At 46.6% G+C, this 15,303-nt stretch overlaps 1 protein-coding gene across 1 annotated transcript; it reads left to right on the top strand.

The window, feature by feature from the left end:
• Positions 1 to 1,044: 1,044 nt before the first annotated feature.
• TXN (thioredoxin) lies at positions 1,045 to 14,450 on the top strand. Its single transcript, XM_038553080.1, has 5 exons — positions 1,045 to 1,184; positions 5,725 to 5,829; positions 6,356 to 6,415; positions 13,660 to 13,725; positions 14,188 to 14,450. Exons 1-5 carry the CDS (start codon positions 1,161 to 1,163, stop codon positions 14,248 to 14,250), a joined length of 318 nt encoding a protein of 105 aa, XP_038409008.1. The 5' UTR covers positions 1,045 to 1,160; the 3' UTR covers positions 14,251 to 14,450.
• Positions 14,451 to 15,303: the final 853 nt, after the last annotated feature.

The following is a 15,303-nucleotide window of genomic DNA, read 5'->3' as shown; positions in this document are numbered from 1 at the left end:
GGGCCCTCCTGAGGCCTTCACAATGCCTACCAACCTACCAGACCCAACCTGCAACACGCATCCCTGGATCAACACCTCTGTTCCGGGTTCTACCAGTAGTAGAAAAAAACTCACACAAATGTGTGTACTGGCGCCATTATAAATATAAGGTCGACAAGAGCAGCATTACCCCCCACCCCGCCCCAAACAAGGACACCAAGCAAGCCTAATTAGTACTCACACCAGCTTTGATTATAACTATTGGGTACTTGCTATGGTACCAAAGCAGTGTCCTAATGGCTTCACAAGCACTTCATTTCATCCTCAAAACACCCCTGGCATGAATTAGAGACCAGCAAGATCCCCATTTTACAGACAGGAACACTGAGGCATCGGGACGTCGGGACGGCCCGCGGCCGCACCTGCACCAGTGGAGCCGCACGTACCCCCCCCCCCCACGCAGGTGCCTGCAGGTCAGGAGCCCAGCCCGTTTCCTGCCCTCCCACGCGCTAGAGTGCAGTGTCACGCCGGAGCAGCGGCGGCTCCAACGGTGAAAGTAAAAGAAAAGGAAAGAGGGCAGAGAAGAGAGCCGTCGCGATAAGCTCCAGCGAAGAGGCATTTCCTGGTCATCGTTACTCAGCACTTTGTGGGGTTTGCGGGGCCGGCGGGGGGCGGGGAGGGGGAGGAGTGTGGCGGACCTTTTCGAGGAATCCGGCCCTAGCTAAGCGCATCCGCCCCGTCTCGCACGTGGGGGCCTTCGGTTACGGCCGATCCCCTCCCGGGTGGCTCCGGGGCTCTGGGGGACCCGCCCCCCGCACAGAGCGCCCCGCAGGCGCCCCCGCGCACCCCGCTCCCAGCTGCTGCGCGGGCGGGCGGGGCCCCGGGCTCCGAGCCCGGGCCGCTCCCGGTAGCCCCGCCCCGCGCCCGCGGCGACCCCGCCCCCTGGAGGCCCCGCCCCCTGGAGGCCCCGCCCCCGGCCGGCGTCTCCGCGGTTCCGGAAGGCGGGGCCTGGCCGGGGCTCCGAGCGGGCGCGCCCCCGCCACACGCACGCCGCGCGCGCCCGCCCGCCCCGCCCCCAGTCGCTATAAAGGGAAGGCGGGCTGCGTCCCCGGCAGGCCCCGGCCGGCGCCCTGCACCCGCTCCCTCCGTCTCGCGCCGCTCGTCAGACGCCAGCCGCCAAGATGGTGAAGCAGATCGAGAGCAAGGTACGCCGCCTCCGTCGCCGGCCAGGGGCGAGGGCGAGGGCGAGGGCGAGGGCGAGGGCGTCGGCGTCCCTGCCCGGGGAGGGGACGCGGCGCCTGGGCCCGGGAGTGCGGGACGCCGGGGCCTGGGCGCGCCTGGGGCGGCCGAGCGTGCCCCGCGGGGAGGGAGGCCGGGATGGGCGCTGGATGCGGGGGCTGCCGTGGCCAGGGCGCCGAGGGCCCCCCCGCTCCTGCACCCCGTGCTCGGGAGGCCGGGTCGGCCGCCGGGATGGGCGCTGGATGCCGGGGCTGCCCGTGGCCGGGGCGCCGGGGCCCCCCCATCCCGCTCCTGCACCCTGTGCTCGGGAGGCCGGGTCGGCCGCCGGGATGGGCGCTGGATGCCGGGGCTGCCGTGGCCAGGGCGCCGAGGCCCCCCCCGCTGCTCCTGCACCCCGCGCTCCCGCGGCCCGGATGCTGGGGCTGCCCGCGGCCAGGGCGCCGAGCGTCCCCCCCGCTCCTGCTGCACCCCGGTGCTCGGGAGGCCCAGTTGGCCGCGGGGATGGAGACGGCCGGGCCGGGCGCTGGATGCCGGGCTGACTGTGGCCAGGGCGCCAAGGGCGCCCCCCACCCCCGTCCCCCCTGCACCCCCTGCACCCCCGTGCTCCGGAGAGCCGGGCCGGGCGCTGGATGCCGGGGCTGCCCGTGGCCAGGGCGCCGAGCCCCCCCCCTCCCCCGCTCCTGCACCCCTTGCCCGGGAGGCCGGGTTGGCCGCCGGGGTGGGGCGGGGCCGGGCGCTGGAGGGCGCGTTGGAGGCGGCGGGCGGGCGGCGTGTCCCCGCGGCCTCCTGCAGTGCGCGGGCCCAGGTGGCGGCGGGGAAGCGCGGCGGGCGCGCCCTGGGACTCCTCCTCGGCGGCGCTGGGCGTGTTTCCGGCGGCGCTGGCGGTGGGATGACTCAGTGCGCGGGGCCGGGGCCGGGGCTGGGGCTGGGGCCGGGGCCGGGCCCGGCCCGTCGGGGGCGCCGCGTGCTCGGGGCCCGGGCGGCAGGTGCGCGCCCCCGGCGGTGCTGGAGCCCCGGGGAGACCCTCGAGAGCGGGGAGCGGTTACCTGGCGGCCGCTCCCATCCCGGCCCTCGCCCGCCTTGAGCGTCTGGACCGGAGATGCTGGGTGGCTTCGGAAATGCGAGCTGCTCTGTAGGGGTGCCCACCGTTTGGTTGACCCTTATAATCAGAAAGCCTGTATGATCGTTGTAGAAAACTGAGCGCGCACGAGAGCTTCTGTTTCCTACAAGCAAGTCCAAAGTGGTTGGTTATTTTACGTATCCTGTTTTGTTCCTGAGCCTCCCCCCCCCCCCCCCCCCCCCCCCCCCCAGTTTAGCCTGAACCCTTTTTTGTGTAGTTGGCAGGTTTGGAATCCATGCAATACCTGAACATGTTGCTGGACATTTGGGCGGTTTTCAGTGCCTCGGTGAATGTTTTTGTTCATGCCCCCTTGCAGAGTTCAGGCTTGTTTCCTCAGGTTAGGGTCCAGTGCAGTGATGGGGTCAAGGGGTGTGAACCTTTTATTTAAGGCTTATAAGTCCCCAAGAAGCATAGGCGAGTGCTCTTCCCCTCCACCCCCATCGACACTGACCTTTCCCCCTCTAACTTTGGCCAAATCATTAGTAGGAAAAATTGTATCTCCTTTGATTATTAGTGACTCTGAACTCACCCCGCCCCATTTGTTGATGGATTAATTACGATTTGTTATCTACTTGTCCTGAGTTTTTTTCCTATTGACGTTTTATTATTATTGTGTGAGCTTTTATATTAAAATTAGCAATCCTGTCATTTGTTGGAGAGGTCACTAATATAGAATTTTGTTCCCCCCTACTTTTATTCAGTACCCACTGAGTGACAAATCAGTCTGGGTGTGTGTGTGGGGGGGTGTTCCCCAGAGTCTGACCTCTTCATCAGTAAACCCAACAGGTGAGAACCCATAAAGGAGGGAGAAGACTTTGAGTGGTTTACAGTCGTTGTCTCAGAATGCATACCTACAAACAAAATCGGTTGATTCCTGGAACACCTCTATCAGTTTTTCTGTATCTTAGTTGTCATACTTTTGGCGTCCTCCTCTCCTCATCAAGGAGAAGACATACAGGGGTGACCAGAAATTGGTCACACACACACACAAAAAAACCACTACAGCCTGGAGCGCAGAGACCCCGATCATTCAGCTGATCTTCAGAATTAATGTTCCAGGGACGTTAATCAAAAGTTAAGCTCGTTTCAGTGTTACTTGCAAACGTTGAATACACTTTAGATTTTCATCCTGCTGGACTAGAGTTGGTGCCGTTGGCCATCCAGGACAGCTCGTTCTAAGGTGCGATAGTTCAGAACCACTGGTATCTATTTGAGATACAAGTGGGATAACGGACTGTCCATGTGGCTTGGAAGAAATCACACCGTTGTGTGTTATTTTTAAGAGTAGTAGCTGCCCGTTTGTTGAACTCCTACCCTCTATACATGGGCACTCCCATGCCTGTTAATTATCTTTGGAATGGGGCTGTTTAGGAAAAAAGACTCTAGACTCTGCTCTCATCTGCCCCAAATATTTTGTTTTTGGAATATTTAGATCCATAATGAGGACCTTTATTAATGTTCATTGTTAGTCTCTGGGAGTTAGACGTTGTGGTTTGCGTCTTGGTGAGATAATCTTGACCTACTCATTCAAACCGATGTCTCTTTTAGACAAACTTAAGTATCAGGAGAAGAGAATTGGTTGTGACGTCTACACCTACCTGGCTCTGTAACTCTTCAGTTAAGCCAAAAGTTGCTGCGTGCCTCTCTTCTTTTCAGAATTTTAGGTAGCCTTGCTTGAATTTGATTCAGAATTGTTTGGGAAACCCTTGACAGTGTTTGTATACTATTTTGTTTTGAAAGTAATTTCACCAAGTATTTACGGAGGGCCTGCTATGTTCACAAAACAGTGCATTTGTGTGACAGTAGCATTCCTTGATGTGTGTGTGTGTGTCTGACCTGGTTCTTGCAGTAAAGAATGGCTGGTTTGGGATCCCTGGGTGGCGCAGCGGTTTGGCGCCTGCCTTTGGCCCAGGGCGCGATCCTGGAGACCTGGGATCGAATCCCACGTCGGGCTCCCGGTGCATGGAGCCTGCTTCTCCCTCTGCCTGTGTCTCTGCCTCTCTCTCTCTCTCTGTGTGTGTGACTATCATAAATAAATAAAAATTAAAAAAAAAAAAAAAAAGAATGGCTGGTTTGACCTTTTAAAAAAAAAATCACATAAAAGCTCTAAGTTAAATTCGTTTGGAAAAACTGGTGATAGTTTGGGAAAATGATTTCCATAACTCTAACCTGTTCTTTTCCTCTCCTACCCGCTTCCCCACCCCCCCCCACCCCTATGTTATCTCCCCACACCCCAAAGGTGGGATGGGAGATTATGTGTGAATAACTGAAAAAGTTAGAGGTCATGACCTGGAAATACCACTTGTGAATTGTTTCTCCAAAAAACATGAGGTCGAAATTAGAAATCTAGAAAAGTAACTGTACCACAGAGGAATTCACTTAAGGTTTTTTTTTGTTTGTTTTTTTGTTTTTTCGTTTTTTTTTTTTAAATGGTGTTTCTTTTACTGGATCAGATCTGATAGGATTCTTAGCTTTCAAGGGAGGAGAATGTTAGTTTTTAATTAAACCAATGTGACTAGCATTTTCCCCTTGATGGAAAACCCAGACTTCAGATATAGATATTTATGTTGTGATTGCTGTGTTGCCCCAGTTTTTGGTAAGCACTGACTAAATTGGGGTTCAAAGGGAGTCCCTTTTAACTAGAAGGTTAGGTTCCTACGGTTACAGTATCAAAACCATTGGTAAATTATTCAGGGGAATTGGTGGTGAGGGATTTCTTGATGCCATCTCACTGGTGGAATTTTATTTGACATTTCTAATGCAAAATAACCTCTGAGGAAAGGTCCCTGCACAAGGAACTAAAGCTATCCTTTGGTCACTAATTTGAGATAAAGGGCAGACATAAACAGTATGATCTCATCTCTTGAAACTCCATTAAGGAGAGTACGAGGAAATAGGCTTAATGTCAACAGTGACTCCTCTGAGTGGAAGTTTATTTTCCTTGATATTTTTAAAGCCTATGACATATTCCATCATAGACAATCCAAAAAAAGAGCTTTCAACCCTGGTTTTCATTGCAAAATTCTGTGCCTTGGTGATTTACTCAGTTGAAGTGAGGTCTTCGTCAGTGGAGGAGCATTTAGCACATGTTTATCATACACCCAGATTTGATGTGGAAACCTAATAGGTCTTTATTTTCATGTGCTCAGTCTGAATATAGGTTGATGAAGACATGACTGTTGACACACACTCTATACATCATACTTGTTTCATCTTATTCAGTAACGCTACACACTCTAGGATTTTTTTAAAGCAGTTTATTTGGTTCATTTTAGTTTATTAAATTTTTATAAAGCAGTACGTTTGGATCATTCTTTGTGTCACATTCTATCAAGTTTGATCAGGACTTTGGGAAATTTAACCTGTGCTTTTCTTTTTCCTCTTAGTATGCTTTTCAGGAAGCCTTGAACAGTGCTGGGGATAAACTTGTAGTAGTTGACTTCTCAGCCACGTGGTGTGGACCTTGCAAAATGATCAAGCCTTTCTTTCATGTGAGTATGAAACCAGTTTCTTTAGAAGAGATTCTAAGTTCCTCCGGTTGGTAGTGGCAAAGCTAGGAAAGGACAGAGTGTTATTAGTCTAAAGGTAATAGTGTAACAACTTAAAGGGCACCTGGCGGGCTTAGTCCTTAGAACATGGGACTCTTCATTTTGAGGTTATGAATTTGAACCCCATATCGGGCATAGAGATTACTTAAAATCTTTTAAAGTAGTAGTGTAACAACTTAATTTTGACACATGTGTAGCCCATGGAAGACAACTGTCAGAACTTAGTTTGGTTGTCTTAAATGGTTTTTCTTTTTCTTCAGGTTGAAACCCGGATCCTATTTGAAATTTTAGGCCCCACTTTCTTTTATGCTAGGAGGAATTTGACTCACAGAGACTATAGGTTCCTGTGCTTACCTGGTCCCTAGTCTGAATTTTTGAATCTTAATAAGAGTAGAAACTACTAATTTAAGTTTCTGTTTAGGAACCTACCCAGTTCTAAATCTGGATTTTTTCATTTTAAATTTTCTAGTCCCTCTCTGAGAAGTATTCTAACGTGGTGTTCCTTGAAGTAGATGTGGATGACTGTCAGGTATGTGACTGGAAATTTGGAATACTACTGAGCTTTTCACATTGGACTTTATTCTCTGAAATGCAAGTGTTTGTTTTCTTACTATAGCCCTAGCCAAAAAAGGGTAACATACCAATTATGAGCTTAATCCTAGCTATCAGGAGCGGTGTACATCACATCCTAGAAGAAGCCTAAAAACAAATGGTTGAGGCTTCTGTACCTTACCTGTCACCTTTCTACAAGCTTATATATTCATTTGATTATGATAACTAAATCCATAGACTTAAAAACTAGGAGACCACTTTGAAGGTTCTCTGTGAACTAGTGACATGAGAAAGTAGTCACTTGCTTGCTTTTAGTCAATTAGAAAATCCAGTGTTTTCAAGAACAAACACCAAGGTGCTTGATGGAGAGGAGAGAAAGGGGAGGGGGTGGATATGAGGGGTGATTGAATTTTACAAATGCTTGTTTAGGCCAGTTTTATAAGTACTGATGCATTTAATCCTTGGTGCTAGCCATCCCTGTTTTTACAGAGGAGAAAAACAAAGAACTGGTCTAGGGAGTTACTGTTAGTAGTGGCAGTCGAAATTTCAAAGAAGTTCTCTGACCTCTCAGCCCTTGCTCTCAACCAGCGTACCTCAGAGGAGGCTCTGGCATAGGGTGGGTACAGATCCAGCTCCTGGCATAAGATTTGCTTCTCATACAGCCCACTGTACTAGGATAGCTTGTTCCATGTTCAAGAACAACACCTAGGAGGTCTTTACAGATACGTGAACATTTTTCCCTTAATCCCCGTGGGGCAGGAGGGTCTTAGGGTATGATGTGGCAAAAAGGGTGCTCACCTGGGTTCCGGGCCTGGCTTGGGGACTTGTGCTCTAGCTAACCTTTCTTCTTCCTTGAGCTTTGGTTCTTTAGCACCAGATCTTAATACCTGACCCATCAACTTCCTAGGGTGGCTTATTTATTGAGCAAACAGAGAATGTTTAGTAAAGGTACTGAGGGATCCCTGGGTGGCGCAGCAGTTTGGCACCTGCCTTTGGCCCAGGGCGCGATCCTGGAGACCCTGGATCGAATCCCACGTCGGGCTCCCTGCGCATGGAGCCTGCTTCTCCCTCTGCCTGTGTCTCTGCCTCTCTCTCTCTCTCTCTCTCTATCATAAATAAATAAAAAAAAAAAAAAAAAAAAAAAGAAACCAATCTTACTTGTTTAAAAAATAAATAAATAAATAAATGTACTGAAAGGTTTACAGGAATGGGTACATGGCAGTACTTTCTAAACCTGTGAGGGCCTACCATCACCAAATTGTTTTTTCCTAGCACATTTTCTGATTCGACACTCATGCCTTTACAGGTCGGGGGTCGTCTCTACCTGGAACATTCTTTTTCTTTCATACCTCCCAAACTCCTAGCTGTAAGCTTCACATCTTCTCCAGGAACCTTCCTCCACCCAGACTAGGTTAGTTTCCTTTCCTCGGCTCCAGGTCTTCCTCTGCCCCTCTTTTACTCTTGTATTTATGGTAATAGAATGGGGAGGATCCCATACCTAGACTGCCTGCTTTAGTTTCCAGTTCCATCCCTTATCCTCCTTGCCTCAGTTTGAGCCTCTAAAATGGCAGTGTTCATCCATCATAAAAGAGGTGTCAGGATTACGTGAGAGGATACCCAGCAAGTGCTTAGAGTAGTGCCCGGGCCATGTTCAGTGAACCTTAGCTAGTATTACAATCTTGTCTGTCCTTTACTGTTAGTTTCTTGGGACCAGAGGCCCTGTCTCATTTACCTGACTGGCCTGTAGTAGGTCTAGAATGAATTTATTCTATAAGGTAAAGTGATTGTTCTGAGGTGTCCCAGAGTTTTAAGAAAATCAGAATAGATAGCAGCGGGTGATTGTGAATAAACCCTTACTCTAAATCTAAACCTAATTCTATATGGTCACTTTAGCCAGGTGAAAGTGGCACCTGGAAGGGACTAGAAAAATTCTGACTGGTCCTGTGACCCAATCAGATAGCAAGTGAATCTCTTTAAGTTTTTATTGGGAAGTAATAACAGGTGCTAGATGGTGTGCTAGGCTCCCTGCGTGCATTAGGTCTTTTAATCCTCAGGCGGCTCTGGTAAGTTATCATTAGTACCACGCCGGAACCGATCATGGGACTGCAGCACAACAGGAGGGGTAGGTCAGTGGACGCAGAGTCTGCAAGGGTTGACCCTTGCCCTTGGCCAGACCAAGGACAGGTGCTCTCATTACCTGAGTCGGAAACCTTGGGGGAAGGAGATGTGCAGATTAAGCCAAGGACTTGCGGGTGGCAGCGCTCCTTCCGGTCGGATTAGCATGCACACCCTCAAGGTTTCTAGACCTTGGAGTGACCCTCTCACAACTGGGAGACCTTTCACTTTGCCCCCGGATTGAGCAACATACACGGTTTTACTTTGACTGCCTGTAACGATCCTATTACGACACTGTCTAAATGGCCTCACGGACCTGTCATGGAGTTAAAAATTGAACTACTTCCAGAACCCCGTGTCACACAGTGCCTGTCGGCTCCTACTCACCTGGCCATTCTGAATTACCCTCCTGGCTAAGTCTATCAAAAAGCAGTTCATTAAACAGTCAGGTGGTGGTTTTTTCCTCAAGGAATTTGCAGCTCTGGGTAAGACCATCCCCTCATTTTGACTCTAAAATAGGATAAAAGTTATGTCAGTCACGTTTCTCAGTATTATATCATTAATGGGTGAAACTTTTAATGACTAGTTTTAAGTTTGTGTGCAGATAATTCCTACTGATGAATTTCAGACTTTATAGTATCATTGGCATAAGCCACATGTAATTTTAATAGGCCCTAAGCACTTGGGCAAGAAAAAGTTACCTTTTAGGTGTAATAGATTCAAACAGACAGACATGAACATCTAATGTGGTACAAAATATTCTTAGTGTATTTATAGAAAAGTAGGAGGGGTGCCTAGGTGGTAGGTGGCTCAGTCGGTTAAGTGTCTGCTTTCAGCTCAGGTCATGCTCTTGGAGTCCTGGGAAGGAGTTCCCCCAGCAGGCTCCCCACAGGACAGGGAGCCTCTCCTTCTCCCTGGCCCCTTCCCGCCCTCCCCGCTGCTTGAGTTCGCTCTCAAAATCTTTTCTAAATATTTTTAAAAAGAAGGAAGCCCTTTTGAAAATGGTAGACTTTGATTATAGTCTCAACTCTGTACAGGGTAGGATACTTATTTTGTAAAATTTAGACCTGGTAGTTGTAGAAGCATTTAGAACTGTGTGTGTTTTGATTAGAGGGGTTAATAGAAGTGACAAAACCAGGTGTTTAAAGTTACCTTGGTTGTATGGAGTGGTAAGCTAGAAACCAATGAAATTAAATTTAGTAAGGTAAAAAGTAGTCTCATTATACTTAATTTAAAAAAATCAAATTGAGCTAAACTATAGGGATGGAGAACAGATTGGAGTGTTGAAGGAACAGCTGAGGGAATTTCAGGGGAGTGAGGGAACAGTCCTGTATCTTGATTTTGGTGTTACATGACTGTATTTGCCAGAACTTAGTAAAATTCATTTTTTCTTAAAGATTTTATTTATTTATTCATGAAAAACACAGAGAGAGAGGCAGAGACACAGGCAGAGGGAGAAGCAGGCTCCAGGCAGCTGTGGGACTTGATCCTGAGACTGCGGATCACTCTCTGAGCCAGGGGCAGGTGCTCAACCACTGAGCCACCCAGGCGTCCCTAAAATTCACTTTTTTGAGAGTGTTAATCTGTTTAAAATTCCAGATTGTGTATAAAACCGGTTGGAAGCATGATTAGGGGTGGGCTACTTTTGTTTTGAAGTGAGGAAAGTGAGAAACCTTAAAATTTAGTTACCATTAAGTACAGATACCTTTAGAGTCCCTCTAGGAATATGGAGATTAGTCCATAGAACAAGTAGTAGAAAGCAAAACATTAAGATCAAATGCTAGGTAGGAACCAAAACTTTACTGAAGTCTATAAAAGATCTTAGTAGACAGGTGCACTGTATTCCTGGAAAGTGACTCAGTAATACTAAAGTGTCAGTACTCCCAAGTTGGATGCAATCTTAATCTGACATTTTGGGGTCTTGGCTTGTACGATTTCAGAATGTCAGGAAGGTCCTAGAAAGTAGAAGAACAAACACGAACTTGGAAAGAAATTGTTGGGGGATGAGAAAGGTAGAACCCCATAATAAAGATACAGTGTGGTCTTGTAACCAGAATAGGCAAGTATACCCATGGAATAGAAAGTCAAAAAAAAAAAATTCTCTTTAAGCATAATCATTAACCTTTTGGGGTTAAGATGTTGCATCTCTACCCTATTCTTTATTCCCAAGTAAAACTTAGAAGACCTTTAAACAAAAATCTTAGAAAATATTGAACATACTTAGAGAAATGAGGGACACTGTGAAGTGCATTAACCACCCTGGTTCTTGTAGTCTCTTCCTCTTGCCACTGAGGAAATGGGCCTGGAAATATCCGTTTGTTTGATGCAAGTCCTGATAAATACTGGTCAGTTGATGTGTATTACAACTACCTCCCAACAGGAATGTGTATCTAGAGCCTTTAAAAGGAGCATGTTCTGTGTCTCAGTAATTCTGCTTCAAGGGGTATTGACCGATGCAGATATTTGTATGGGAAGATGCAAGTTTTTGCATGAAGCAAAAATCAAAGCCTTTTACATATTGACCAGTGGATTAGTTCCAATGATACTATGTCCATATGGGGATTGCTATTGGACCACTAAAAAGAGTGGTGTACTTTTCCATGGGGAAAGTCCATTGTATGCACATTATACCCAGTATGTAGGTAAAATGTCCCTAATACGCATACCATGCACATAGCATGGGTTTTTATAAAGAAAAGCATTTAGGTACAACAGTAAAAGGTCTGTAGTAGCTAGTTGAGAATAGGAATGGTTTCCCTCTTCCAATTTTTCTACATTGAATGTGGATTATACTTACGTGAATAAAAGTGATCTTCCTTAATAAGCTCAACAATTTCACTTTACGGTTTTTGCCTTACAGCATGTCTGAGAACTTATAAGGATGTACATAAATTGCAAATAAAGCCTCACTTTGGAGGATTATAGTATGGAATCCTAGGTCACCTTAAAAACCACTTTTATACCCAATGAAAGAAAAAACTCTTAACCTGGTAAGCTTTTTAGTTAAAGCATTAATATCTGACTGCAATTTTAAAAATTATTTTTAAAATCTTGTTCATACATCTCTCAAAGCATTGGCACTACTTCTGAGCATTCGCGTTTTTTCCAGATTTAAGATTTTATTGTAAATTAAGCAGTTGTACCAACGTAGGAATGCTGATCTCTGAGTAGGTGAAGGGTAAGGCATCCAGAATCGGAGAATGTCCATGAGACGACCACGTTCATGGACTGAGAGGGGACCCTGTATTTTCTGCTGAGAACGCTTTCTCATGGGCAGGTTGTGACTGTCCACGTCCGGTTTTACCCTCCTTTGTGTGTGATGCAGCTCAGTTGCGCCCCCTGGGGGTTTCTGATTAGGAGTGGGGAAGAGGAAGGCGGCTCTTTTTAGGCCACTGCCCTTCTACGTGAATATAAAACAAAATGAACCCCCTTCTCCTTTGAGCCTTCTGCCAACTGTCTACATGCAAGGTGATGTCCATCCGGTGGGTTCCGTGTGCAAAAGAGAGGGAAGGGGCTGAGGCAAACAGCTTCTCTCCCCAGTGTTGTGAGGGGTGAGCCTGGCGTTCCCAGATATTCAAGTTCAAGAGGTATCTGCTATTGGGCAACCAATGCAGAGATTTGCTCTTAGCTCTTGCATGAGCCAAGCACCATGTCTGGACCAGATTGAGCCCCAGAGACCACCAGTTTTCAGTCTTACTTGAGCCAGTGCCCCTCGCTTTCTAACTCGTCATCTTCCGATTTCCTGAATCTTCACCCACAGTTAGTCCAGAACCTGGACACATACAGTTCGTAGTCTCCCTGTCAACTCTTTACCCCATTTTCAATCCTGGATGCTCTTGCTACAGGGAGTTCCTGAGATTGTAGGATCTTCATTGTGGTGGTTTATCACGTGTTCTTGCTAATTCCCTAAGCACTCAGAACCTAGTAGTCATTCTTATTCTAGTCATTACTGTCCTTGTGCTTCTTTGTCAGCCAGCATTTAGAGGAAAAGTCAAGGTCATGTGGAAGGAATTCCCAGCAGTAATGCCCCCCCTCCCCTTCCTGCTGTGCTACTGACAGCAAGTTTGGAAAGATGTATGGTTTTATAGCTTTATAGTCTCAGAGGAGGAGGAGGAGGACTTAAGCTGGCATGCTGCCATTACTAGTGGCTCAGGCAGCTCCATTTTTTTTTCTGGGCATGTGCCTTCCCGAATACTCCACTAGAAGTCACCACAACACCTTCCTTTATTCTGGAAGCTGTGTGGTTTGTGATCTGATTCTCAGAATCCAGCCTCCTTCATTGCTGTCCTTCACTGCTTTTGCACCTTAGCTGCTTTGTGGTTCTACATTTCTTTGCCGAGCCTCTTGAGGACCACGTGGACATTTTCAATTCCTACTGGCTCTCTTCATTTGAGACTCTTGTCCAAACCACACCATTTTCCAAAGCATTTCCCCCCAAATTTATGTGAATAGGATATTGGGGGGGGTAGAAGTTTTCATTTAGTGTTCCCATAACAGAATTAGAGAATGTTTCTGAGATGCAGCCAGATATAAGAACCTACAAGCAAATGTGAGATTAAAAGCAGAAAGAAACGGGGTCCGGCTTTGCCTTGGCTTTTGTTCTTGAATGGCTTGTTGGTCCTCTGGCTAACACTGGGCTTTAAAAAAAATAAAGATTTTATATATTTATTCATGAGAGACATGACACAGAAGAGCCTGACTCGGGACTCGATCCTGGTCTCCAGGATCACACCCTGGGCTGAAGGCAGCGCTGAGCCACCTGGGCTGCCCAGCACTGGGCTTTAATCTTTGTGACCATCACCTGTGGACGCCACTGCCATGATGAGACTGGAAAAACGAGGAGCAAAGAAGAGATTCTAAGGAATATTGACGATTAGAATCCTGAATATAGTTACAGGCAGATTTGTTAATTGCTTCAATAGCCAGTATATAGTTGATTAAACAACTCGCTGGGTCAGTGTATCCGATGTGTCCTGCTGGTCAGTGGCCCTCTAAGAGGGGAGTGCAAAAAACCGTCCTAGTGCTGACTAATGAGGTCTGGTTTGAGGTGACTTCTGTCAAAACTCAACATTCCGTCTTGTTTTTCTCCTCCCCCTCACCTCACAGGATGTTGCTTCAGAGTGTGAAGTCAAATGCATGCCGACCTTCCAGTTTTTTAAGAAGGGACAAAAGGTAGGTACATCTGACCTTATATCCAGCTGGGCAGTAGGAAAACATGGTATAAATTAAGACACTGAGGGGACTTACCCCTTCACATGGAGAAGTCTATCCCCATTTTCTACTTCATTAAATAGGTCATTCTTCATTCAGTACATGCTGGGACATCTGCAAATTGATCTTTGTTAGAACTAGTCACTAATCCCGTGATTGGTCCTTCATATTTGTAAAGTACATTCATTTTTAAGACTGGGCTACAATTTCTCCCTCAAACTAAGGGGGCATGGGGAGAGGGGAGAAAACAAAACCCTTGTTTTTAACAAAATTTGGATCTCTGGGTAACTACCAGTTCTTTCAAGTAAGATTATACTTGCTCTCCCTCTACCCTCCCCCTATTTTACCCCATTCTGGGATATCTCAGTCACAAAATAAGGAGAAAATGCTGTATCTAACCACAATTCAATATTTTCTTAACAGGTGGGTGAATTTTCCGGAGCTAATAAGGAAAAACTTGAAGCCACCATAAATGAATTAATCTAATTACATTTTCTGAAAACATAACCAGCCCATGGCTGTTGAAAACTTGTAATTTTTTTTATTTACAAAAAGGAAAGATCAAGTATGAAGACTATATACCCAACCACCATCTGATTATAAGTGACAATAAAATATTAATTCTACCCTTTTTAAAACTAGTGTCTTGGAATTGCTTTCAGAATAAATGAAAAGCCAATTGAGAACATTTAATGTCCTGATTTCATATGCTGATAACTTTTTAGTAACCTTGAGGTAGCAGTTCTTCATGGTTGGTTCACAAGGAAGCTCTGTAGACATTGCCATGGGAGTTTTGATTGTTCCAAACTATCTTAAACTGGTTTTAGAGGCCAGATAGACATATACTAACCTAAGTGGTAAAGTGTGTGGAAGTTACAGGCTATTTCACTAAAGAACATTAAGGGTTTCATAGGTCAAGATTATAGGATAGAGAACCTAGAAATAAACCCACACATGTACCCAGTCTGTGACAAAAGATGCAAGTGTATGCAATGGAGAAGAGATAGTCTCTGGTAAATGATCTGGGAAAATTGGACAGCTGCATGTAAGACCTGAAACTAGGTCACTTCTTATGCCATATATAAGAATAAATCGATTAAAGCCCTAAATGTGAGAGACCTGAAAGTTTAAAATTCCTAGTACTCTGACATCAGCCCTAGCAACATTTTTCTAGATGTGTCTCCTCAGGCAAGGGACAAGAAAAGCAAAAATAAACTGTTGGGACACTACGCCAAACTAAAAAGCTTTTGCCAGAGAAGGAAATGAATAGAAGGCAAACTGCTGAATGGGAGAAGATCATTGCAAATGAAATGCCCAGTAAGAGGTTGATAGTCCAAAATATAAAGAACTTCAACTCAACACCCGACAATCTGATTTAAAAAGGCAGCAGGATCTAGACATTTTTTCCAAAGACGACACAAATTGGCCAGCAGACACTTGAAAATTCTATCACTTATCATCTGGAAATGCAAATCAAAACCATAATGAGCTCCCACCTCACACCTGTCAGAATGGCTATAATCAAAACGTAAAGTGTTA

Source organism: Canis lupus, chromosome 11, assembly GCF_011100685.1.
Source record: "Canis lupus familiaris isolate Mischka breed German Shepherd chromosome 11, alternate assembly UU_Cfam_GSD_1.0, whole genome shotgun sequence".
Classification (NCBI taxonomy): Eukaryota; Metazoa; Chordata; class Mammalia; order Carnivora; family Canidae; genus Canis; species Canis lupus.
The sequence above is the reverse complement of the archived record's forward strand: the minus strand, read 5'-3'. Positions and strand labels throughout refer to the sequence as shown.